General features: G+C 41.1%; 1 protein-coding gene across 1 annotated transcript in view; it reads right to left on the reverse strand.

Moving 5' to 3' along the window:
- tmtc2b (transmembrane O-mannosyltransferase targeting cadherins 2b) overlaps positions 1–27,017 on the reverse strand; it is an 85,557-nt gene that overhangs the window by 30,494 nt on the left and 28,046 nt on the right. The window contains exon 2 of the mRNA XM_084932808.1: positions 15,664–16,240. Coding sequence (XP_084788934.1) covers positions 15,664–16,240 — 577 coding nt within the window. The remainder of the gene's footprint in view (positions 1–15,663; positions 16,241–27,017) is intronic.

Below are 27,017 nucleotides of genomic sequence, written 5' to 3' on the forward strand. Positions count from 1 at the left end.
TTAGATGACTCTGGTTTAAGCAAATCTTAACAAGACGCTACCAAGCTGCAAACTTAAAGCACTGCAGGAGAAACAGGAAGAAAAGCTCCGTCTGTTTTTGACAATCTGAGAGTCCTCGGTCACGGCGCCCGGTTCATACAGCAATCGAATGTCCTCTGAGGTGGTTTCAGTGCTGTTAATGAATTATGCTGTAAAAAAAAATAAAAAATCCTATAAAAACGGTAATATTCCGGCAGCTGTGGCGCCAAAATAATACCAGAAAATAAGAGAAAATAACTTTCCCATGAAAATACGGTTATTTTCAGTAATGACAATACAGTTTGTTGCCCTAATTTTACATGGGATTTTACCTTTTTCAAGTGCTTTTAAACATTAAATTAGGAACAATTTAATGTGATAAACAATGAAATTACCTATAAAAAAGGTCAATGAATGCGGCAATATGAATAATAATACTTAAATGTACAGAAATACACAGTTGGTTTAAATAACAATGGATTGCATTCATATAGCGCTTTATGAGACCCTCAAAGCGCTTTACAATTCCACTTTATAACTCCCCTCTGGCCATCACCAGTAGGTGGTAGGTGAAATGTCTTGCCCAAGGACACAACGACCGAGCGTGTCCGAGCCGGGGCTCGAACCGGCAACCTTCTGATTACAAGGCGAACTGCCAACTCTTGAGCCACGATCGCCCTAAATAACAATAATAATAATAATTATTATTTGATGTAAAAAAAGTTTATACGAATCATTTTATATATTTTTCCATAGCATTACATTTAACAGTTCAATCTTTCAAATAACAGACAAATATTTGTGAAATTATAATGCATTTGTGAATGTGTTTTAACTAAATATGCATATGTACAGACAGATACATTTACAAAACAAGAAAATTGTGTTTTATTACATTTAGAGTAATTTTACGTTAATTTACATTTGAAATGTAGAATCACAGCCTATTTATGTCAATTTAATGATATTCTAGAAGAACAGTACAAAACTGTAAAATACTTTTATATCACGATTCTTTTTACAGTGTACTTTTCTGCAAATAATTTTTGTTCTTGGCGTGATGCAGATCGCTGTCTACTGGACAATGAAGTGGCAACTATGTTTCAGTTCAGTCCATATTCACCTGTGACAGCCCTAAATTCTAATCATTCGTACCTGGAAATGTGACAAACAGATATGCCTCGACTCTTCCCAGAGAGCAGCTAACACTCAGACACCTCCTCCTTAACCACGTCCATATGCCAGTGCTGTAGAATGAGGCGGTGTTTCATTCAAATTCTTGTGCTGCACTGAGGTTCAACTTTTTCTATGCATATCGTCTTCGGGCAGCACCCAAAACATAAAACAGCCCGTTGATTTTGCTTCAGTACACATTTGTAACTCCATTACTCCTCCTGGCATACTTTACCAAATGCACTGACCTTTGAAAAATATATAAGTGGCAAAAGAAAAAAATGTGAAAATGCTCCGAATATATTCTGGGACATGAACCCCGTCGCTATAATCTCTGGAATAAACAAACATGTGCATCCTCTATATTATGCCTCCAGTTAAAAACATCTACTGTTCAAAGGCATAAGTTCAATTACTACCAGGCAACGGCTCCCAGGGCGCTACGGCTCTATTATGCAGGAAAACCAAGGCGTTCCCGCTTTGTGTCTTTTGTCAATAATCCAGTTTAGTCTGAAATAGGTGGTTGAGCACAACCCTGTAGGAGGCATGGGGCAGTGTTTTTTTCTTCTCTTTTGTGTTTTAGCAGCAATCAGCTGAGAACTGAAACAATTTAGGCTTTATAAGGCATGCGTGTGAATAAAATATCCTTGGAGATAAAATGCAAAACAGGCCAATTACAGAATCCCTGTTTGTGCCTGCCTTTTTCCATGTCTCCACTTTGATTAGGTTCATTTGACTGAGAAGAAAACTCAATCAGGTTTTTTCTTTTAAACATCCATTTAGTTTTGTGAATGAAGGTTTGTGGCAAAAAAGTGGAAAGACCTCAGGAAGAAATTTAATTAATTTGTTTGGAGAAAAACGCTCTTTTCTCAAGGTACACACAAGCCTTTTTTTGCATTTGGTAAATGGGCATTATTCTATCGCACAAGAGAATAAAAGAAAAAAAAAAAATCAATCACGCAACACATATAGGTAGCCCATCAAAATGCAGCGCTGTGGCTGGCTTTCACTTCAGCGAGCACCTAAGTGAAAATCCAGTGAAAGAAGTGGCATGTCTGACCTATCCCCACCTCTTCATCATTACTGAGATCAATTGTCTGCAGAAGGCCTTTCATCAAGATCCTGCCTCACATTGATAGACTTATAATGAAAGAAAAAATGAGCTCAGGGTACCAATCAGTGAGTATTACCTCTGTCACACGCATGTGCACACACACACTCCCAGAAAGCTCGAATTTAGTACGAGTCCCTAAAAAGTCTGCATAAACCTTTCTGCAGGCTTGATGGATGGATACATTCTGTGCTCCTGCCTTTGATCTTTAACTGCTGGATCAACTAATCAAGCTTGTGGTTGATGGACCACAAATTTACCATCTATCTCTCTGCTGCTGCAGCTGCTGTGCTCTCCCCTTGTAAGACAGACTTTGGGTGTAAAACATGATAGTTAGCAAGTAAGACAAGATACAAGCCTGTCCATTTCCTAACAGTGTGTTATGGATCACCAACAGATGGCTGATGATAAAGCTCAATTAGCGGCTCGCAATTTTCTCTCGCATGTGCACCAACTGTTTTATTTTATTATTTATTTAACCCTTTTATTTTATTCTATAGTAAAGAAATATAATAAATGTTTGTTTTTTACAGATTGCAAAATATGCTCTTTGGCTTTTATGTTTAAAGTTACATCCGTGGCTCATTTTCAAACTCCTCCACAACTACAAATTTTTGGTGACTGTTAAATTACTTACGGGCAATGTACATTGAAATGTATTGTAAGATATAACAAGTTAGTTGGATCAAGCTGCGGACTTGATCTGAGAAAGACAAGTTCAACTGTGTAGCATGAACAGTAATTTCAATGCAATTCTATTCTATTTATGCAGCGTCAAATCACAACAACAGTCGCCTAAAGGTGCTTTATATTGTAAGGTAGATCCTACAATAATCCATACAGAGAAAAACCCAACAATCATATGACCCCCTATGAACAAGCACTTTGGCGACAGTGGGAAGGAAAAACTTCCTTTTAACAGGAAGAAACCTCCAGCAGAACCAGGCTCAGGGAGGGGCGTGGCCATCTGCTGCGACCGACAGAGAGGTCTATTAACACATAGTGAGTGAGAAAGGTGACTGAAGAAGAAATACTCCATGCATCAATTTACCTGTAAATCGGAGACTCTGTCTTATGGCTGCCTGATAATCACTGTAATACTGGTCAGTACTAAGATGATGATTAGTATTATTCAAAACACATGGAGTACATTGCAGTGAGAGAGATATGTTTGTAATGAAGAAGGAGGTAAGACAAAGTGGGAAGGAGGCCTACAGGAGGGGAATCCCACCACACTACTGATCAAAGACACTGACATGTTAAATGTGAAAATAACATTTTCATTTGTAAGTTCTGTGGTATCACCTGCTGTGGAAAAACTTGGAATTTATATGATGAAAGCAAGCAAATGTGAGCAAGAATATTTCCAACTAATACATGACAAAATATGCCAGTTCACGCTCTCTCGGTCAGCCTTTATTAACCATAATCACTGCAGCAGCATGGGATCCATTTCTCTCAAAACCATTAAGTCAACATTCCAGCCTCGCTCACTCTGTTTCTAACTGAGCCGCTTTAAAGGCCCTTACTGTAAAAGGCTAAAACATGTCATGCTTTCATGCTGCAATCAGAGGTCAGACAGAGTCACTCTCTCCCATTTATTCTGTCATCAACTGCAATCAGACATCTATAGATTTGTAATGGCACAGAAAAGGTGAACCTTATTCTGTCCAATCAGAGGGAGCAGCCGAGAGGATGAAATCTACACGTAAAGGGAGGAAGGTATTGTGTGTATCCACGAGGAGGATGACAAACTTGCTGAATGAAAAAACAAAATTTAATTTCATTCACTAACTTCTGCCATTTTGCATTTGTGAAGTTTGTGAAGTTTTCCCCAGTTTATTTGCTGGGTCACATCTGAGAAACAAAGAATGAAACGACTCTAAAATCACCTTCTATACTCTGTATACACACTGGAAAAGGCAAAATGGTCAGGCTGCCCAAACAATAAGAACATAATGACAATGGAAAACCAAAGTGGACTCAAAGCCTTAACATTTCACAGACGATATTTATTGAGTGAAACCACAGAAATGGTTTGAAAAATAAACCGACTGTTCCCGATTTCTGGGCTTTCGTTTCCCATATTTATTTGTACTGCAAGGGCCAACCAGACTATGTGACCGCTACTGCAGATTCGCTGCGACAAGATGCTGATTCAAGCTTGAAGGGGGGGAATTTTTTTGTTGCTGGAGGGAGACGTGTGTGTGCCCCGCGCTGCTTACAGTACAAGTTCGAAACTTTAAAGATAAATGAAAAAAAAGTAAAAATGTACTGTTTTTAAAAAATGTTGCCAGTTGTGTCCAGACTAGATTTATTCTGTACATGCTTGGATTCTCTCTCATTACTATGCATTTGGGAGATCAGAGCCATTGTATTGTTGGGTTTAGAGCGGCAGTAAGCTCCTACGGTGCATGAATGAATGACTCAAAGCCAGAGCAGGGGTCCAAATCTAAGCAGATAGACTGTCAGAGGAATGTCACATGCTGGTTGTAGAAATTGCATTCTTTCTTCTGTCAACCACTTTCTGAACCACTCTGTCTGGTGTGTCATGTTACAGTTGCCCACAGAAATAGTGACAGCATGTCATTTGTTACTGTGAATACTGGCCAGTAATAAGCATGAGAGAAGCCGAGTAAAGTAAAAAACAAAAAGATGACTTGTTGTGTAATAATGATGAAGAGTTGACACAAAATAAAAAGCAGTTAAAAATGAATCTGAGCTGAATCATCAGTTGGTTTTGAAGGCTGTTTGTGAGTCTAGCTCCTTTCACACATTTCCATTAATCTGACAGTATTCGAATCAGCTTTATGTCTGAATGAGCACCTTGCTCCTCATATTGCACTGCTACACTCACATATCATCATTTTAAACAAAAGTGCACACCATTTTCTTAAATGGGAAGGGGACAAAACTACGGTTCATCTGCACCAATCTGTGTGTAAACCATGCACGACTGTTTAGAGTAGAATAGAATAGAATAGAATAAACCTTTATTATCCCACGAATGAGAAATGTGGGTGTTATACAGCTCTTATAGCAAGGGGTACATCAAATATAGAATGAAGAAACAAAGTGGTGCTATATACATAAGCAACTGAAATTTGTATATACAGATAACAATGTACAGAAATATGTATACATTTATAAAATATGTATAAATGTATGTATGAGCACACATCAGTGATTGACATTGAACGGAGCATTTTTAGCTTGTTAGGCAAATGTGTAAACCACTGCACTATGGAGCTCTGTTAATATTACTACTACTACAAATGCTTTTTCATAGTTTTCCAGTGTTTTTTAGCCTTTTTTAATGTCATGTTTTTACAGTGAGTCTTAGGGGAAATTCAATATGTTAGAATTTTTTTCTAATTTATTAAATGTAAATGTATTATTTAATTTAAACGATCCTCACTGCCGTGGAGACACTATGGGAGGGTGTGCTTTGCCCATTTTCCTCCTCAGGCACTGTTTCAGGTGTTACAGTCAGACCTTCTCCTTCTTTTTAGCAGTGCAGGGTTCATTCTTCTCTCAGCACTGTCTGCACTCGACCCAAAGGTGAAACTGTTTGCTTATATTGAGAAATGTGGTGTAGAAGCCTACAGATAGCACAGGCCTGTTGATTTAGAATAATTTTGATTCACTAACATACCACAGTAAATATGCTCCTGTGCACATTTCTTGAATACAGCAGTAATTTTGTGTGTGCACTTATTTGTTTCATTGAGTACAAACATTTCTACACATTAGAAAAAGGAAAATCTTGGAGTGAGACTCCTGCTCTCCGTCGGCCACAGAAACACTTCAAAATGCTCTTTGAAAAAAGACAAAAAGCAACGAACAAACAAGCAGAAAAATAGAAAATCGACCCATTTCAAACATGTCGGCACCAACAATAATCTACAGACATCAAAGAGCGCACAACAGACACACACCTCATTGGCCTGAGTACACAAAGACGGCTCCAAAAATCACCGTTCATGTCTGAGTTGCGTTCACTGCGATAGTGAACTCTATCACAGTGAAAGACACATTCTGTGAAGGGCAGATTAAGTATGACACTCACAAGTAACGACTTTTTTAAAAAGCAGGAGAGCAGGAACCGTCCAAAGGGAAAGACTGGGGTTGTGATGAGTACAGTCACCAGACCTTAACTGAGTGATTCAGCTCATTGTTTCACACAATTCACAGAATGTATCATCTGGTAAAATCCATGGCGAATCATAAAAGTCACCAAAGAAGCATGCAATTACTTTAATTTGTAGTTGTCAGCAAAGACACTAAATCAAAAATGCAGAGATGGGGATCTAGAGAGTGAATTATTGATCAACATTACAAAGAAAAGGATCAAACAGAAAAGGAAAAAAAAACTTTAATATTCAGGCATCCCAGACATCTTTCCGTAGGTCTTCAATAAAATATCTCAGTACAGCTGTATGGTCTGAGATAACCAATGAGTCGGGGATTGACAGAAAAATTCACAGATGTGCTGGCACAGAAACCAGGCAGGTCTGACATCTCTTTTGCAATAAAAGGATTTAAGATATTATATATTTTGCAGCTAAGTTAACACATTATAAAAGTATCTTTAATCCATTGAAGCCTCAATACAAATCACATTGTTGAAGAGGCTTCGTCTCACAATTTGAACCCATGTTTGCAACTGATGGATTGTTCAATGTGGCTTGGCTTTACCACTGCAACAATCAATCCAGTGTGTCATTACAGAGAAACTAGAACTGGGTGTGGGGCCAGATTCCATCCACACCAAACGGATGACTGAATGTTTAAGGACAAAAAAACCTGCAACTCAGCAGCTAAACAAGAAGGAACGGGAGATCATTAGAGAGAACAGCCAGAAATGAGGGGCAAACAGCTGAAGAGCAACACTTGGCTGCGTTAGCATGCCCAACAATCTGCATGTGTTTAATCACAAGTTCAGCACACTGGAAGAAAATTTCCTGGCTCCACATGAAACTCTTTGTTTCAATACTAGCTGAGCATATAATCTGAGAGGAGAACAGCAGCTCTAAACGGACATAATTAGATGAAAAAAGAGAGAAAAGTTTACTGGAGTAGTTTGGGAGTGAAAAGCTGAAACAATCTGTTCTTCAGACTCCACGATGTCATCTTTATGCATCTTTTAGAGGATGAACTTCACCTACAGTTTCATCTTATGACGTTAGTGCAGATAAAACAGTATTATTTTGGTCTTATATGCAGGTGTGTGACTTTTAATGCAACATGACTTTGAGGATGAGGAAAACCCCCCAAACCCTAAAAGAAAACATGATTTGCATGGTTTGAAAATGCCCAGAGGGATCCTTCATGACTGACTGATTTGATGAATTCAACATCACCAGCTTGGTGTCTGGGTGTATTCCTAAATAGCATCCAGTGATTGAAGGCTCACGGGTAGCGACAGGCCATCCAGCAGAAGTATCTCACACAGACTCGACATCCTAAATTATCTTCAGTAGACCCGGGGTCTTCGTCTTTGTCCCTTGGCTGTTGCATCCATTACCATCGCTCTTCTTTAACACTTCTAACACATTCCAGCCCTCTTCCTCTTTTGCAGATGCACAGTTTCTCATCAGTTCTTGTCCATCTTACTTGGAACGCCCACGCTGATAATCCTAGATTTGGACCTCATGTCATTTGTTTCTCCTGCTTCAGTTTGTGTACGGTGGCGAGCTGCCCAGGTTATGCATGTGAATGATTTTATTTATGGCAGCAGTTTAAAGTTTCCTGGATATCTGATTACACTTGTTTTGATTAGACTTCCTAAAAGCTGTATTTACTGTACTAAGAATACAAACAACTCACTTGAGAAAATTTCCCAGGAGTACTGTAAACCTGCCACACCACTCTGAGCCATTCCACATTTTATATTTGATTGATTGATTGATTGAATCTTTATTTTGAACATGTTGAAAAAGTACAACAAAATAGAATTAAAAGAGACAAATGAACAAAGCAAAACAAAAGGAAAACGAGCAACCACAACTCCAAATAACGTTCATGTTCAAAAAGGAGCAGGAAGAAGCATAAGCTTATTTAATCCCACCCCTTTTCCACTATCTAGTATCAATAGACTACAGAAATACCTCCTTGCAATTACATTATGTTATGTGTAATTTTTTTATTTATTTATTTTAATATATATACATATATGTTTCTATCTATCCATACATACGTATATACACATACGCACATATACACATTTTCAATAACCCCATTAACACCTCAAGGATACACAACCTACAAATATATATATATACCCATACCAACATACCCGTGCACCCGCACACACATGAAAATATTAGACAAGAACACCCTATCAAATCTCTACCTTTTCCCTGTACCCTGTAAAAACCATATCCTTAAACCGCTTTTTAAACTGCGCCATGCTTGGACATTGCTTCATATCTTTACTTAGTCTGTTCCACAGCTTTACTCCACACACAGAGATGCAAAAACTTTTTAATGTTGTACGGATACGAGGATGTTTTAAATTTAATTCCCCCCTCAAATTGTATCCCCGTTCCCTTTTAGAAAACATTTTTTGACTGTGATTTGATTGTTTTGCATAACTATACCTCACAAAACCTCTGAAAACAAAGCGCTTTTGTAAGCAACTATATTATATGTAAAACTGAGGGGTGTAATTTTTGGTGACCATTTTCAATTTCCCTAATTAAATTAAACGACACTGAGTCAAGCGTTTCAAAGAGAGGCAAAAACAAGAATATACATGAGATGAAGTGTCTATGTAAGGCTTACACAGGGTTACGCTAGTCCATTTATATCGGCACGTTAGCTGGGAGTCTAGATGAAATGTAATTCTGACTGACTCATTTTATATGCCAGTTGATTTGCTGAGACCATAAAAGGATCCTTAAATAGGAGCCACGGATAAAACTGAAACAAGCAGTACTGAAACTATAGTTTGCAAAACTTTAAAGTCTCAGTCAGCCTTACTGTACCGTATCTAAAGAAGGAGCCAGCTCGCTTTAAATGCTGACTAAACATTAAAAACAAACAAACAAATACACTGAAGTTAATTACATCACTGCGACTCCCTGTAATACGTCTGTCTGAATAAATTATTCCTTGTGAAAGCTTAATGATTTTGGGGAAACAGAAGGAACAGTAAATCCATACACATCTCCATCAAGACTGAAGGATAGAGTAGGACACTGGTGCTGTGGGACGTTCCTTTTTAGAGCCGAGGTCTTACATAACAACCGCTATCGATTCGGAGACGTGCCGGCTACAAAAAGAACAAATGGTTTTCAGCAAGAAGCGAGGAAAGGGACAGTGTGAAGTATTTCAAGCCCCATGCACTGTTTCACATCTGTTTTTATACCAGCATGAATCTTTTGCTTTTTTGTTTTTGTCAGCATAGTCAGGGCCACGATATTGGCTGTCGCTGGCAACGGGCCTGTCAGGTTCACTTATATTTAATGATCGGTACGCTGAGCCAAAGCCAGCCAAAGTCAGGTTCCATCACCGTGGTAGCACTTGCACCGTTTTAGCCCAAAGTGAAAGATATTCAAGGGCTGAAAGCCCGCCTCAGTAGTCTGTGTGTGGAATTTATCTCATATTGCACTGCTAGCATGTGAGCTGTTTTTTGGCGTTAAAGAGACGAGGTATCAGCAAACACTTCCAGTATTTTATTTTTTTAAAATAAGAATGCTGACTTTTGATTAAATGTATTGGCATCACTGAGTTGGATGAGAACATCTATGAGAATGTTAACAAAACCAAAATGCAATTTCAGCAAGTGGTTAACTTGGAATCCTTCTGAAATAAGATGTCAAGGTTCAAGTCAAAGCTAACAAAGTTAGCCCTTCTAAAGCTCAGTTGGTAACATTTTTGTTTGTTTTTAATTCTCTTATTGTTTGAGATCAAATGATGTTTTTCCAATGTATTACTCTCTCCTGGTTAACATTTAAGCTAACTATTTCTTTATTTTAGTCCTTATGCTAAGCTAAGCTAATATAATGGCAGGTGTATAATAACAGCAATCTTATAAAAGCAGTTCATGTCTTTAATTAAATACTATTTCCCCCAAATGTCCAACTAACATCATAAATTATGCAGCCTAAGCACTAATCCTGGTTTTCTATGAATGTGTTTACATTATCTATGCTTCCGATTAACCGTCTCCCAATCAAGACCAGAAGTGGGGATGAATTTCCGCCCGTGAGAAGCAGGTGGGTGAGGGCAGGGGGCACTAGCTGAGCCCACCAGGCTCCATCTATCACACTGTGACAGGAGCCATTAGAGCATGGAGGAGCATCTGTGGAGCCTCAGGTAAAATGTGTGGGGTGGGCTGTGTTTCTAATGCACAGCAAGGGTATGTATGGATGTCACATTTGTATACAGGCTCTATACGTTTCATACGCAAACTGGCATGTAGACACGCACTACACGTGTACATGCTGTATGTGTGCACGGACCTCACATCTCCCACATGCGCCTCCAGTCTCATGAGGTCAAGCTGAACCCACCACCTGCACAACACCTGAGCACTCAGTCCGAGAAAACTTTCACCCTTCAGACATGTTCCATCCATGCACACACGCCTTATGCTTGTGCACTTACCATACAAGTGTGAACAGAAAACAAGAGGTGAGGAAAAAATGATGCTTGTGATTTTGACAATCGCTAAGGGCCAGCTGGGTCTCATCCTAGATTTAGAAATGACTTTCCAGTGGTCTCGTTGTCAGATGTTGAAAGTGACTGCAGAGGACTGTCTCATGTTTCTTTTAAAGATGTAGCTGAACTCTTGTGCACTTGGGAGTTGCTATGGCTTGTGCAATATTGACATGACATCACCAAGACAATTCCTCTTTATCCATTTTACACTCTTAAAGCATCAGATTCCGACACCGCAGCTTCAAAGGATTGCTCTTGACACAGTCGTATCAGTGGTGTCGGGGCCTTAACTACTCATACAGCATACTTTCAGGAAGGTGAAAAAACATCAAGACTATGTTTTTGGTTAAATAAGGACATGTTTAATATGGCCATGATTCAAAGAGAAGAAAAATGGGCCCTTAAATAAAAAGAAAAGCATTTCATGAAGGAAAAGTATATGGCCTAACAGGTCCTGTTTTTCTCCACTGTTAGAACTTGCAAACAGGCCAGTTTCACTGTCTTCAATTGTCTAAACATATATTTTATTGGTGAGCTAACAAAGAAAGAGCACCAGGTCTCATGAACAAACACTTTATTGCATTATTCTATGGAATAAATTCATCAGATCACATTAAAAAGCATTCCTTCCTCAGCTAAATTAGGACACTTAATTACGTTTCAGTATCTCTTATTGAAAATGAGCCTATTAGCTAACGCTGTGCAGGAAATAGTCTCATAAAAAGCACGTTTTTCCACATAAACTGTGGTTACACCAAACATGCGCCACTGCCAACTATGCTACATTTGAATGCTATAAACTCATTGCCTTTGGAGTAGCAGGACACATAGCAACACATGGCCATAAAAGCTTTAATCAGGCACAAAGCAACTGGTGTGTATCAACACTGTAAAGGTCAACTTGAGTAAACAATTTAATGACGGTTTTTCATTTTTTTTCTAGTATTAGGAGACATCACACGTCTTAGAAAGAACTAATTAGCAGCCAAGGTAGGCAGAAGGCAGTAGTGACAGATATTAACACAGTAAGTGTTGGTACAGTCAACAGTAATCGCACACAGACTAATGACTGCACGGAGGAAATGTAAGTGGGGGAAGGCGAGATTCTTCAAAGAAACATGTCAAACTGTAAGTTCGACATTTTCACAACCACTTATCCAACGTTACATTCTGGAGGTGAGGGCGATGGGACGAGGGGTACGCCTGCAGATACCATGAATCTGGCATCAACGCTCATGCAACACCTGTTGTTGTTGTTTTTTTTATTACCGTCTGCGCCTGTTGTTTCCCTCTAATCTCTTTCATTGTCTTTCTTTCAGAGCAGCGAGCAATATAAGCAGAAAGAGTCCTACACTTTGATTTCACTCCAAATGCAACATGTGTGAAACATTCAATGTTCACAATGCAAATAAATCAAATTCATGAACAATACTTGAATTTAAACATTAGGTTTTCTCTCTTTACAGATTTTTTTTTATGCACATTGCAAAAATATGCTCTGCACGTGCTTATCAACCCTTGCAACTTCCAGCTTTAGCAGCAATAGCCTATTTTCTTGTATGAAAGTGGGTAACCAATAGCAATTGAATTACAAATATGCATACCCCCTTTTCCCACATCCAGAGTTTTACAGCAGTTAATGTGTCCAGAAGTTCCTTTTAGTTCCAAACTAAAGACACTGGAACAGCTTCTATACACAAAGCCTGGCAGAAAGAACTTTTTATTTGGGGGGCAAAAGTACAGGAGGAGACAATCTGTGAACATACACGATCAGAAAGGAAGTATATTATGAGGCTCAGAGAAAAAGACACTAGTAGCTCTAGTTTTACATATTGCACACAATTCTCATGCACCCAGATCTGTTATGCAAATTTCAACACATTACGAGAAAAAAAAAATCAGTCAAGATAATACCCATGCATTAGCTCCTGCCTCTGATTTGTATGCAGAGAGTCTGCAGTCAAAGTCTCGATGAGATGAGTTATGAACCTACATGGAATTACAGTGACGCCGAGTTTCGACTGCCTGCACTCTTTAAACTGCACGCAGAAGCCGCAACGACACAAAGGGAGATTTGCAGCAGATATAAAACTCTAATGTAATTGACTGTGCGCCACAATCAGATAAGCAACACTAAATGTCAAATGACTCCAGCTGAGTGGAGCTTGGCGATAAAATATATAGCGCCCATTACGGCGTGTCAGTCATTCACCGAGCCCGCCTCTTTAACCTGAATGAAGAATAGTTCCTTGAAATCAAACATGGAAAAAGCCAGAACAGGCTGACAGATCCTCTCTCTTGCATTTTATGCCTAGTTTCCCTCTTATCACAGAATATTAATGTGCCACTGTGGGTAGTTAGCAGCCAGATTTTCAGCACCTGATAAATCTCAACCCGCAATTTAAAGCGCAAACTGTATTTATTTTCACTGCGATCGTCATTTGCAACGCTGTATACAATTTAAATTTCATATGGGCGGCTGAAGGCTCAGCTCGCCCTGAGGAATAAGTCCCCCTCGCGTACCATTACTCAAAGTGACTGCCTCGCTCCACGGAGACAGAGAGAGACAAACGTACACGGTGCAGTAATGAACTGTTTGCCATTTGGGTAAGCGATTGGGTCACGAGACTCGCATACATACGTACTCACGAGAATACAGTACTACAGCATTTCATCACAGACGTTCATATAAGAAGGAAACGTCTCGAGTTAACATGATTGAAGTGATGATGACAGGTCTCTGGCTGTTCTTGCTTTTATGTCGTCTGTGGTGTGACTAAATGATATGCTACGATAATGATGGTTGTCAGCTAAAGTTAGGAAAATCAAGCAAACTCACTTCCAAAAAATATGCCTTTTTTACAGTCTTGCCTCAAAAAAACTTTGTTTTCCCCGTGTGCCTGACAGCCCACAGCTCCTTATTTGTCTCCTCAATGCACAATAACCCACTGCGACCTGACTTCTCTTTGGCTTGCAAAGATCTGTTATTTTTTCATACCAGTTTTAAGCTGTTTTGACTTTGAGTGACTGAGCACCCGTGGCACTGCTTTAAAGAAAGGTGATCTGAATGATGCAAACACCACGAGGATACTCGGGCAAAGTTTACTGTTAATAAATTGCATACTTTTAAGTGGCTTTGCAATTCTTGAAAAACAACTGCAAGACAATCTTTGAAGCAAATGACAGATGTGACTTGTATTCTGTTATGACAGCTACAGTAAAAATAAACACTTTAGTACTGAGAAAAGCTGACACACCACACTGCACCCATTGTAGCAGCATTACACAGGCGTGTCCTCTTTTATAGAGCTGATAAAAAACCTTGTATTTCGATTTTACACGTCTCTGACTGGCTCAGCACCAATAAGACAAAGTAATAGCAATGGGACGGACGGCCTTTATTTGTCATTTCCTGCAAAAACAAAGAAACACATGCTGCAGACAAATCTTAACACTTCTCTTTTTAATTTTGCAACCTTGTTTACTTCAAAGAAATACATGACTCTTATTCTATTTTAATATCTGTAAAAAGCTTAAAACATTTTTATGTAAAGCACTTTGGCAACACACCGAGCTACAGAAGCTACGCTGGATGAGCAGCGCAGCAGCAGAGCATATCTGACCCCGGTGATGTTTGCCAATTTAGCTGACCATGATGGCAAACCATGAAAGACATCTATAGGGCCTGCACTGTGCCAGAACTGTAACTATGTTCCAGTGGATTTTGTTTTCCTGCAAAGACAATTGGATCAGCAGGGTTTTTGGACTTTCAATCAAAAGTAGAAAAACTGTCAGCTTTGAGGCATCATCTCCTGCAGCCCTTTTGGCCTTGTTTCCTTTCTGGTCTAGCCATGCCTGACAAGCTATTAGAAGGTCTGTCCGCCTGCCGCAATGGATGGGCAATATTCCACACAACACCGGGAGTCTGATAGGCTTAAATCAAGAGAGGACAGCTTGGACATGAAGCTAGAGTCCCGTAACCATCATTTTTAGACTATGCTGCACACTAAAAAGGAGAGGCTTCTCATTTTCTTCGTTGCTTTTTATCGTTTCATCTGTCTGTCTTATGTTTTACATAAGGCCTTGCTGACCACAGTCCCTCCTTACCACACAGCATTTCCAAAAGAAAGATCCCCTTTCATTGGCTCCTCTGGAACACTTTTGTCACATCTGTGCACATGTCTCATTGAATTTGTGATGATGGGTAGGGATTCAGGGATGTCACAGGAAGTAGACAGCAAATAGTAAATACTTCTGACAGGAGCTGTTGGGGGAAAAGGGCTTCTTAATGGCTGGATGCTTCAAAGGCGACAAGGAAATATAAAATGACCGTCGCTTTTTGTTATCTCAGCTGTTTCTCCTGAAAAATATTTTCATTTCCATCTCTTTTTATCGCTGCACGCCATCTGAATACACAGACACACACACACACACACACACGCACACACACACACAGAAAAATGGAGAAAACCTCCAATGTCCATCAAATAAAAACAGCCCACTTGTGAGAGGATTAGCAATTTGCAATTTAAACATAAGAGGAGCACTGAGTGATCCTTCTGAATCGCTGCACAAAGAGACGATATGGAAGGGGGCAGCCCAGTTCAGATTAAACATGGACTTCACTTTTAAAAGGCTTACCTTGTTTTGCAAACATAAATGGCCAAAAAACTCCAACAGAACAAACAGTTTACCTTGTAAAGGAGCACAATGATCTGTCGCAGTTTGAGCCTGTGGAAAACGCAGACGTCATACAGCGCTGATACAGCCAGAACGGTTACTCCGAGCTCCTTCCAGAGCATGCTGCAGGCGGCGCAACCCAAGCTACCAAGGAACCAGGCCACGAGCCGCCAGGACCCAGCACGCCCCCGCAGCCTACAGTGACGTATGTAACACAGCAGGGACAGCAAGAAGAAAAGGGCGGCACCTTCATCGGCTCGGCCGACTACACCTGCCACTGCCTCGGTGTGAATTGGGTGAGAGGCGAAGAGCAAGCCAGCCAGTAGGCTCCACAGTCCTCCTCCGAGCAGCAGGCGAGCGAGTGAGGTAAACAGGCCTGTCACAGCCCCATGGAGGACCACATTAACCAGGTGGTAACCCCAAGGCTCCAGCCCACCCACAGCATGATTAAGGCGGAAGGAGAGGGTACACAGGGGTCGGTAAGACTTATGGCTGCCGCTGTGTGTGAGTAAGGTGCCCCAGAAATCATCGTAGAAGATGTTTGTCCAGGGCGTCTCTGGAAGCAGGTCCTGATTGGTCTTAATTGCACGGCTGTAAAGGGAGAGAGAGAAAAAATGGTCAGACAAGAACTTCTGATTGCAACAAAATCAATCAGTATTTGATCTGAATGTTGCGTTGACTACTACAAAGACTACTGGTCTCTCACATTCAACAAACGTGTGACAACTGAAGACATTATTTGCTGCTGTGGGTTTCTACAGGCAATGCCTGAACGTGTGGTCATGTGGCATTCACACAGAAAATCAAACGGCGAACTTTAAGTACTGGGCATCTTTGCCACCACCACTTTGGGATTTAAGCAAGAGAACCACACCCAAACCCACAAATACAGACATCCGGTGTGTAATTTTCTGAAGTTAAGAAATGAGGTAGACTGAGACGACACCAGTTCAATTTCTGCTGCAGAGACCGAAGGAACAGATTTTTAGAAAAATCGAGGTAAGTGTCCATGAGTAAGTACAAATTAAAACATTTAATGTGTAATTTTGGCAGCCGTGGCCACCAAATAAAAGACCAGTTAGACATCCCCTGACAGGGTTGAACCTACATGACCTATCCTAATGCTGCTACATTAGCCACAAGCTGTGTGTCAGTGGTTGTGGGCACGGCCGACAGGGGTCAAGCAAGGGGGAAAGGAAGGCACATTTCTCCCTACGGGAGTCCTTACATAGATGTAAACTGATTTCCTATCTCTTCTGTCACACTACAAAGTGTCCGACAGCTCGTCAAACCTCTGCTGCTTTTTATCTGCTGATGATTTATCGACTCTTCAAATCAAACAAAGACATCAAAAAAAGCGAAAAACGTAGCGGTGTATTTGCAAATGTGATAGGTGGTGCATGACAAGTGATAACAAGCCAAGTGCACCCCATTGTAATCTCTCCTCACGGTAGAAACAATTAACACACGATTAGTCTGGAGACAGATGGGAGAAGGTGAGACGGAGTGTTCAACACCTCAGGACAAGCAGTTTTTTTTAAATATATGTTAAAATAAACACAAATTTGAGAAGAATTTATGTATAAAAACCCAGTTGTCTCAAAGGTAATGAACTGCTTACTCGGCCACTCTGAGACTTTAAGCAGAACACTTCACCTTGGCACAAGCCCAGCTCTCAATAGCAGAAAGCTCATGAGAAGTTTGGTGAGGTGCAGTGGGCACTTCAGCATTCACCAAATCACAAAATGATCCATCACCCAGTCTCTGTGAAACCGGTGAGCAGAAATAGCTCCACCTATGATGGATCTAAGGAAACAAATACTACAGGCTACAGGATGTTGGAAAGGGCATGGAAATAATCAACAGGGATATAATAGAAATGCCTTGAATGTCAGCAGACAAATGACTGGATTTTTTTTCCAATCTTCTCCAGTCAGACTGAAGAAGCAGGCTCACGAGTCAGTAGCCCAACTCTACACTTCACCCTTCAGATACGCCAGTTTGTTTTCTCTGGCCCATTTGTCAAGCGAGATCTTCATTCCTCTGCAAAATTCTCACATAAGAGGCATTATGGTTCAATTACATCTCAAAGCCATTCTAGATAGAGTGTACTCTTTTTCCATTGCATAGTGCGGTGGAGCCAAAGAGGCCAGATAGAATATATATCGCCTCAAAACCACACCAGATTTTTCTGGCAGCAAAGCACAGAGAGAAGCCGATGTGAGGCAGGCAAAGACCCACTGAGCCACCGTGCCAGGGCTCACTTCTCAGATTGTCTCTTTCTTATATGTCACAGAGGCAAGTGAGCACCTAACACACTGCGGTCAACAAGCAGGGAATCGAGGAATACAGAGAAAGAGGAGGTGTGACATCACAATCCACTTTGCAACAACTACACAAACACGCCCAATAAATGAACACGGTTGGATACGGTCAGTTTCTCCGGTGTATTTCTAATTATAAATCCACTGCTTGTTGTCATCATCATCATCATCATCATCACGAAGCACCATTGCTGTACCAGCTAAGAGGCCAGCTGGAGAGGAAGGTTCAGTTTCTGTTGTTGGCTGGGCCCATTCCTCGGTAGAGCTGGCAGCAGGAAGGACCTCTCTGTGCACTGCGAGCCTTTTCCAGGCGAGAGCACATTCCTCCTCCAACCGCCAGCCTGTACTCCGACTCCCGAAGGAACAGACGGATCATGTGGCCACTAACAAGAGAAGCCTCAGAAAAACTTTTCTACCTCCCATTACTCTTTCTCAATCATCTGCTTCTGGCTACCATCCTCAGTTCCTCCACAAGTTGTCTGGATCTCATTCACGTGCTTTAATCGGTCACATTTGTTTTCTTGTCAGAATGTGGACTGAAACAGGGTCATGTCAGAAACTGCGCTTTTATCCCTGTTGAGATTTGTTTGTTTATATGAGCAAAGTTTTTGATTATTTACGAAACGGCGTGTTTACTTACACAGCATGAAATATTTAACAAGAAGAAAAAGGCTGTTAAGGCTCGTGAGCCTGGAGTGTGTTCTACTACGCATGCTGCGACCAATTGGAATAATTGTGGTGAAACTAGAAACCTGAGAGATGTTAAAAACATTTCCTAAACTCAATATTTTTAGCAAAGTGTAAGGTCACCAAAACAAGAATGTGTGTGTGACCCCGCTGAACTGATAAAATAAAGACAGCATGGAGTCTGTTTATATCACATGCCTGACTAACTCCTCATTGCTTTACAAAAATTATCATTTCCATTCTCACACCACTTCTGAAAGCTGAGCCGGGGCACTGACCGATTCTCGTATACATCAGTCAGTCCTTCTGGTTTGTCAAAGACTCTTTGTTCATGGTTGACTTGGAAAGAAAGAAAAAAAGGCCCTACTTTTCTTTGTGTCTACCTGTCTGCAGAACCTACAAGGCTGAATTTTGTGAGATATGGTCGAGGGGTCACGAGCCAGGGAAAAATCCCATTTTGATGCTGTGTTTTGGAAGCAAAGATTATTATCATGGGTTTGGTTACAAATTACATATTAAAGATGAGTGGACTACTGGCCTTGGAAGAGGTCTGCTATGACCACACAATGCAATTATAAACCCAGAATAAAAGCAGCACATCCATGAGAAATCTCCCCATCTCCTTACTCTCTTAGGCAGATCAAGAGAGAAGAGCTACTGGAACAATTTCATGTATAATAGGAATGCAGAAGGAGCAGGGTGGAGAAAAATATCCACATCTAATGACTGCAGGATTCCACGTAAGGCCATCGAAAATTCAAGATTGATTGGCTCTTTATGGTTGAGACTAAGCAGCACATAGGAGACGAGCCTGGATATTAAAAAGGAGATTGAAATCCAAGGACATGTAAAGGGAAAATCCTGATGACAAGTACTCAATGAATTTGAGATGAAGCCATGAGGGAAACACAGCTGTATGACCAAACTAACCCACCCCCCCCCCCCTCCTTTTTTAAATCCTCCAAAGCCTGAAGGAAAATGACATAAAAATAGGCAAACCATTCTCCCCACAGAATGCATCCAGGCTGGGCATGCGACCAGAAATAAATTACACGAGAGTAAAGGTTTTTGTAAAGTACCAAGTGCCTCGTATGCCTATGAAGAAAAATATTCAGCAGCACTCAAGAAGCAAATAGGAAGCATATCAATAACCAATTTTACAAAGTGGAACACTCGAATTTTACTAGTAAGAGGCATCTTTGTACGAGTCAGACGTTCTCATTGGATTCTAATTCAATCAGGTGATGAAGATCAGACTAAAGAACTCTCAGCCTGGACGCCGGTACACTGGAGACAAAGTTACCCTTTCAGAATAAAATACTTATTAAGATTTCAGCTTCTGACAGCATGTAAAAAGAAAAGAGTTTGGCGAAGATCTGACAATTTTATGTCATTGTGGAGATTCGATATCTAAACGAAGCCCACTGGTATTTTCGGTCTCCCCACACAGACGCAGTGGTAGCCCACTCTCTGTTCCCCAAACGTTCTTTCCAGTTTTCCTTCTCATGAGCACGCTACCCGGTCATTCTCCCACTAGCTTACACTTCGTATATGCATGAGTACGTTTTCTACTTTTTAATTGACTAGAAGGATAAATAAAGAAATAAATAGCGCTGGTTACGACCCCAGATAAATGGGGACGGTTGCATCTGGAGGGGCATCTGGCGTAAAATCGTTGCCAAATCAAGCATCAACAACAGGGATCAACAATAAATCTATAAACAATATTAACAAGAAAGCGTAAGTGCAATTTCAGCTGAGCAAAAACAAGTTATTTGATTTGGCTTGCTTTTACATCCCCACACATTCTGCATCTTAAACCAAATTTCATTATCACTGCAGTTTAAAAGAGTCAGTGACTGATTTCATAGATTATGCATGAAAAAGACGACAGTTCAAGAAGACAAACAGAGCCAGTGGCATTGTGGGGTATCTGCTGAAGCCAACACACTGCTGGGGCCCACCATAAAATCCCCATTGTCATGAATGAATAGCTTCTTTCTTCCACTTGACACATGTGATTAGCATGTTTATAACACCATTTCTTAAAACGGCCAGAGTGAACATTACGGATATTTCAGTCTTCTTCATTTTAATGTAATTGATAAGAATTGAAAATTGGAAACAAGTTCAATAAATATTAAAAGAAAATTAAGAGCATTGTCACTCCTTACTGTGGCTCCCGTTCAGTCACTTTAATTGATGAGGGTAAGGGTGGATGAGCTGGTGGCTTTGTAGGCAAAGTGACGGCTAGAGATGAGGGAAATCGTGGTTCCTGCCAATTACGTGGATATAATTTGAGCCTAGCTCTATAGTCTCCTATGTATGTTGAAGAGTTTAATTACTGGTGGTGCACCCAAGTTTATATTGCCCGTTTCCTTTGATCTATATTCTTACTTTCTTCTAATGGACATGCACTCCAGTACTGTGGATAGTTTGCTCTAATCTGCGCTTAAAGTTTAAAAACTATGTTTAATATGCACACACAATAAAAAAATAAAGACGAACTCATTCAAAAGGATCTAAGTGGTCTTCAGAGTGTAGCAAGTAACACTGTGTCCAAATCACCCAGCAGCACTCCTAAGCCTCCCCAGGTCTTCCCCCCGAGCAGTGTATTTGCATTGCTTCACTGGCACAGTCATGGACCCTTACTCCATTTCATGGCACAGTAGACAAGCAAACACTGGGACACTGAGTCTGAAGTGGGCCAGGCTCGTCCAGTGAGCTTGCAGAGAGCTCACTGAATACCCCTGCCTGCTGCCTAGCATCCCTGATCAGCCTTTCAGTGGGGTACAGGATGGCCACAGCAGGGTGTGAGCTGAATACTGATCAGCTCAGCAAACCATCCAACCAACCAGTGAATCACACTTCTATTTGGCCAAAACAGGACTGACAAAATAAGAATCCGGCCAATCTAGTACTGCATCCCAAGGGTGTGCTTACTAACCTGTGCATTTAAAAACAGAAGTAAAATTTTCCCAGAATAGCTTCGGTTCAAGGAAAAAATGCATCACAAGGATAAAATATTGTCTTTCTGTTTTAAAGAATGCTGTTGACGATCTTCAAAAGACAAAACGGACCCTCAATCACTGTCCAAAGCCACAGAATTCTGAGTAAATCATCTAAATGTCACATTTTCGGGCCAAGTGTAAAGTTGTGTGATGTTTATGGTTTATTCCAGGTGCAAGAGACAATTATGAGGAGCTGCCCATGCAGAGCTGAGTGATATACACTCTGATTATTGCATCTAATAAATCTGTCAGCATGTGCAGGGCTGAGAGAGACAGCAAAGAGCTGCTGAGTCACCCCTGTACTCCCCTCTCTCACACACATCCCTCTCTTTCTCAGGCACTAACTCTTCTCTTTTGTGTCGACTGTTCTGTAAGGAACTGCTCACGTTAGCATGTTAGCATGTTAACATGTTTAAAGTGTCAGTGCTAATCTGAAATATTCAATCGCGCGGCGTCTTTTGGGGCTTTTTACCAACTTAAGACAAAATCTGGAAATGTTTCCATTAAGTTTAGTTCCATTGAGTGTTTTAAAATAAATGTCACAGCCCAATAAGACTAAAATTGTTATCCTCAGACTATTCCAACTGCATTTTCCCCCAACGCTGACCCATGTCTAATGCCGTGGTAGTCACACAGGCCCTGCTTGGAGGGGGCCACTTCACAGCACTCTTCCTCACAACAGGGGGCTTTTGTCGTGCTCTGACCTTCTTGGGCACACGGTAATAAATTAGTTTGACTTGTTCCTTCTCTCGTGTTCAGGGTGCATCCCTTTCACACTGCGAAGCAGCAGAGAACCTACTCTTCCTCAGTTTGCGTATACGACCCCTTCAGCCGTTATTGGGCTATTTAGGCATTCTCGCTCGGGTTGGGAGTATAATGAACCATGGAGCTTTTCATTCCAGCCCACATCAGATGGATGGAACAACCACAGCAAAATGGAAAAATCCTGTGGAAGAGTTCATGTATGCAGAAAAGCAACACATGAGTGAATCTGCTCATCTATCTAGCGTTTTGCCATCATACTTCCCTTTTACATGAAGGCATTTTACGAGACTCAGCAGCCCCGAAGGTTGAGCATGAATCACGGAGCATCACTGCAGAGACCTCTGTTCAGTGATGTTTATGGCAGGGGAGCTTAAGAGCAGGAAGGGCCTTTGAGAATGCCAACAGAGCAGAAAGGAGAAGACATCTTTAGTACCCCTAGCATCTTATATCTTCAGTATTTGAAACAGCTGCGCCTCGTCTCAGATCTCACGGCTATGTCTGTTTAAATATGAAGAAGCTCCTTTAATGCAGCCGTGCTCACAGAGCCCGTCGTCTCTGGGCATAGCGGTTAGTGGCTATTTTCAAGAAGTCTTGCGATCAATCAAATGCGAACAAATATGACAAAGCTGCAGAGGGCGGGGCCTTATATGTACTAAACATGCTGCAGTCAACAATTTAAATATATAAAGAATCACTGCATTAATGAATGGCAGCATTCAAGGATGCAGCACTGACTAATTTGATTAGATACTATGACAACAGGCCAGTGTTCTCACACTGCTCTCAACCCAGCCTTTCTTAGTGCTCTCATTTGGACTCCAGTGCTAATTGAATGCACATGTAGCAGATTCACAGAGAGCCCAAATCAACAGCCACGTGATAGTAATGAGGCTGCTGTCGGTGTTAATGTGGAGGGATGGGCCTCCGGTGCTCCGTCAGGACTCAGCACAGATCTGTCTATGACAGACTGGACTGCGAGTGCTCGAATTGCTGCTGCATTAGTGTTTGCTTCCCTTTAGATAACCAGTGTGAGTGTAAGGCTGTGCACAGTGATGAAGAGTAACATGTTATTAATTTCAACTGAAACTGGAAACGAAAGATTCGTTTGCTGAAGTTAATACTTTGAAGATCAACAACAGTCTCAGCTTCTGCTTGATAAACGAGGTTTGTCCATGAATATGGAAGATGGAAAAAATGACTGAAATAAAACGAGGCTCATCTCCGTGGCCTGAAGTTGTCTGTTAATACAAATGGCGCTCACTGTAAATATCTCCAGCGTTGCTTTCCGTTGCGTGAGACTGCTTTGCATCGTAAACTCATAAACATATCCACGAAAAACCCAAATAGCCTCTTATGTGTTTTTAAATGCTTTGTCTTCCACATGGTGTCAATTTGGATTTTTGTGAGGCTCATTTACGCATTTGAATTTTTACAGCCACTAAATCGCACAAACCGCACTGACTCCTTAACCGAGGCCTGTGCTTTTTACAGATCCTGAATTTCCTCATTTACTTTTCCACTTCGAAAGTGCAAAAATCAACACAAGTAAACAATCTGATGGGGCACAGTTAAGCCATACCTTCAATTATTACTGAGGAGCTTGTCCACTCTTGTCACACACAGTTCCTTTTTTGTTTTCCACTGTCACAGAGGATTTTCCTACAAAACGTTCACCGTACTCAACTGACACGGTGAATAATTTCAAATTCACTTATCTCATCTTGATTTTATTGGACAGTCCTGTTTTCTCCTGGGTGGCAGCGGTTAGCACAGTGAACTCTTGCATCATCTCCCTGTGCCTGGGCACACCAGCTTCTTTGTACAGTCTAAATATATGCATGTCATTCTAAGTCAGCGGTCCCCAACCCCCGGGCCTCGGACCGGTACCGGGCCGCGAGAGTTGAGGCTCAGGTGTGAAATGTATGGTTTTCAGGGTTTTTATCGGTTTTCAGCGTTATTTTGTTATCGTTTTTATCGTTTACTCGGTTTTCCTGGGTCTTTTCACGTGTGTTATGAATAAATCTTCTTTTTTTTCGGTACCGGTACTGGTTTTATTTTGTTGTATTTATCCGCGACACCTTAAAGGCCGGTCCGTGAAAATATTGTCGGGCATAAACCGGTCCGTGGCGCAAAAAAGGTTGGAGACCGTTGTTCTAAGTAGTCCAAAGGTGTGAGAGTATGTTTGCTTGCTTTTCTGTGTGAGCCCTGTGATGGACTGTGGGCCTTTCTCAGTATTCCCCACCTCTTGCTCCATTCTCATGTAGGATGAGCTCCGGCCCCCCAGCATGGCCCTGAATTAGACGGGTGGTAAGAAAATGGATGAATGAATCTTTTTTTTTTTCTTTTTTAATCACAAAAGAAAGAATACTGCTACACTGATACAATTACAAGAGCAAACAGAGTAAGACCCATAAAATTAAGCATAACAATCTAATCTAATCTTTGTGCTTTGAAATGGCAAAAAATGGGAAACTTCCTCTATTAACAGTACTGTTTCCTGCCATGTCTTCTTCATGTCTTCTCTGTATTGTATTGTTGCTGCTGTCACTGCTCCACAAAAGACTTTCCACAGCTAATCTTTTTCTCCAAGTCAATAACATTCAGAGGCAATTTTCTTCAGTTCCCTTTGTCGAGCTAAATTGAATCCCAAACTAAGATGCTGAGCTGCTCTGCAACAGTCAGCACTACCAGGCTTTCCAAAGCCAGCTGTTGAACACAGACACTCCCGGGTCACAAAACACTGAAATAATATCAATAAAGTAACAGCTGATGAGGCTGTATCATTAGCTTTAATCATTAGCTTTAGGTCAGCGGGCTTTGAACTAAGCAGAATCAACGTGAGCAGAAATCGATGTGTTTGGGTGGGTGTCTGAGAGCAGGTATCACACAACATCAATCTATAGTCTCTGTCCTAAGGGCAGATCTGGTTGCTAAAGAGGCTGCGTAAATAATCAGCCATGTGACTCCACAGGGGGAGTTGCTCGATTGGATCATTTTCCCTGTGGTAAGCTCATATTTTAAAATAAATAAAAGATAAATGTTATAGATTTACAAAAGTTTGTAAAAGATGGTGTGATGTCACAGACCGTGTCTGGCAATGAAATGTTGGTCAGTAAAGCGAGTTTAACATTTTACACGGATGCCAAAAATGTATGTTTTAAACTGCGTTGAATGCTGCCGACCGCACAGTGACCTGAACGGGTTAAACAAGAAATCCTTTTTTTCAAGGTCTCTTCTACCCAAGGGGTAGCAGGTTCTCTTTGAGGTTTTTCTGTAGTGTAATTCTGGTTAGCCGCGAAACAATAAAGGACCATGTGGTGCAGAGGTCTGATGAAATGAACAACTGTATGCTATGCTTTATTCTTCAGCCAGCCTGGCAGCACCAATAAGTCATAACCATTCGTATGGTAAACCAGAGCAAACCGGTAAATGACTCAATGAGATCCTGAGAAATCCTGCTAAAATAAGAATAAGGTTATAAATAAAGTGACATAAATTAACATCCCGTATGCCTCGTGTTAATAAAGCATCAGGACGATAACCGCTGCTAGCTGCAGGCCTTGTCAGAAGTTTTCTAAATTAGCAATATACTGAAAAAAACCTGACTGACATTTGTGTCAAACATCAAAAGGCTCCAGTCTGCAGATACAAGGAAAAAAAGGAAACTTAATAAGGTTTGCACATAAAGATTTATGCTTGCAAAGTCAGACACTGCAGTAAACGTGGAGACATGAGGGACAGATATAAAGGACGCAGACGCAAGACTGATGCCTGTTTTTTTGGCTTTTTAATTCACCCAAGTACGATAAATATGTCTACAGGTTTGATCAAAAAAGCTGTGATGGGAGTTACGTACTGATGCGGGCTGCGACGTTGTCTGAAATGCAGTTGTACATGAGATTTGAATTTCCTTATTCACTAGCATCATAAAAACAACTAAGGAGATGGTTGTTTAGTCATTTTTTTACATCAATGCTATCAGCTCATCTCAATAAACAGCCCCAATCATCAGCAGAGCAACATGAAACTAAAAACCTTTTTCCCCCTTCTTTACTTAGGCTCTGTTCACTGTGACAGAAAGACATGTATTCACTGCATTTCTGAAATACTTGTTGGTGACATATTGTAGGTGGATCGAACAAAGCTGAGGGAGTGGACGCTGGGGCACCGGGCCCCCAGATAGGAGGACAAAGGATCCCGCATAGCTCCAGCTATGTGAAAGGGTCCTAACAAAAGGCTGAGAAGAAGAGTGCTTTATGAAGCTGGCTGGAAGGAGAGGACGCAGAGTCGGGGTCTGTGCCCACAAACCGAGGCCCCCGGTCTTGGTGAGTTACTGGAGCACGACCATGTGTGGTCCGTAATCACACCCAGCAAGCAGCAAGGACCACGCCTCCCTCAATGGAAAGACGGATGCCCCCTTCCTGATTGCTTCAAGACCTGGTAAGAAAGGCTCAAGGAACAAAGGAACCTGCCCTGTTGGGAGAGGGTCATTCAACAGGTCGCAGGAGCATGCCTCTCTGGGTTTACTCTTCTCCCGAGGAGGACAATAGATTTGACAGGTGCTGGAGGAAGAAAGACGAG

Source organism: Perissodus microlepis, chromosome 7 (assembly GCF_051167445.1).
Source record: "Perissodus microlepis isolate ML-2025 ecotype Zambia chromosome 7, ASM5116744v1, whole genome shotgun sequence".
NCBI classification, from domain to species: domain Eukaryota; kingdom Metazoa; phylum Chordata; class Actinopteri; order Cichliformes; family Cichlidae; genus Perissodus; species Perissodus microlepis.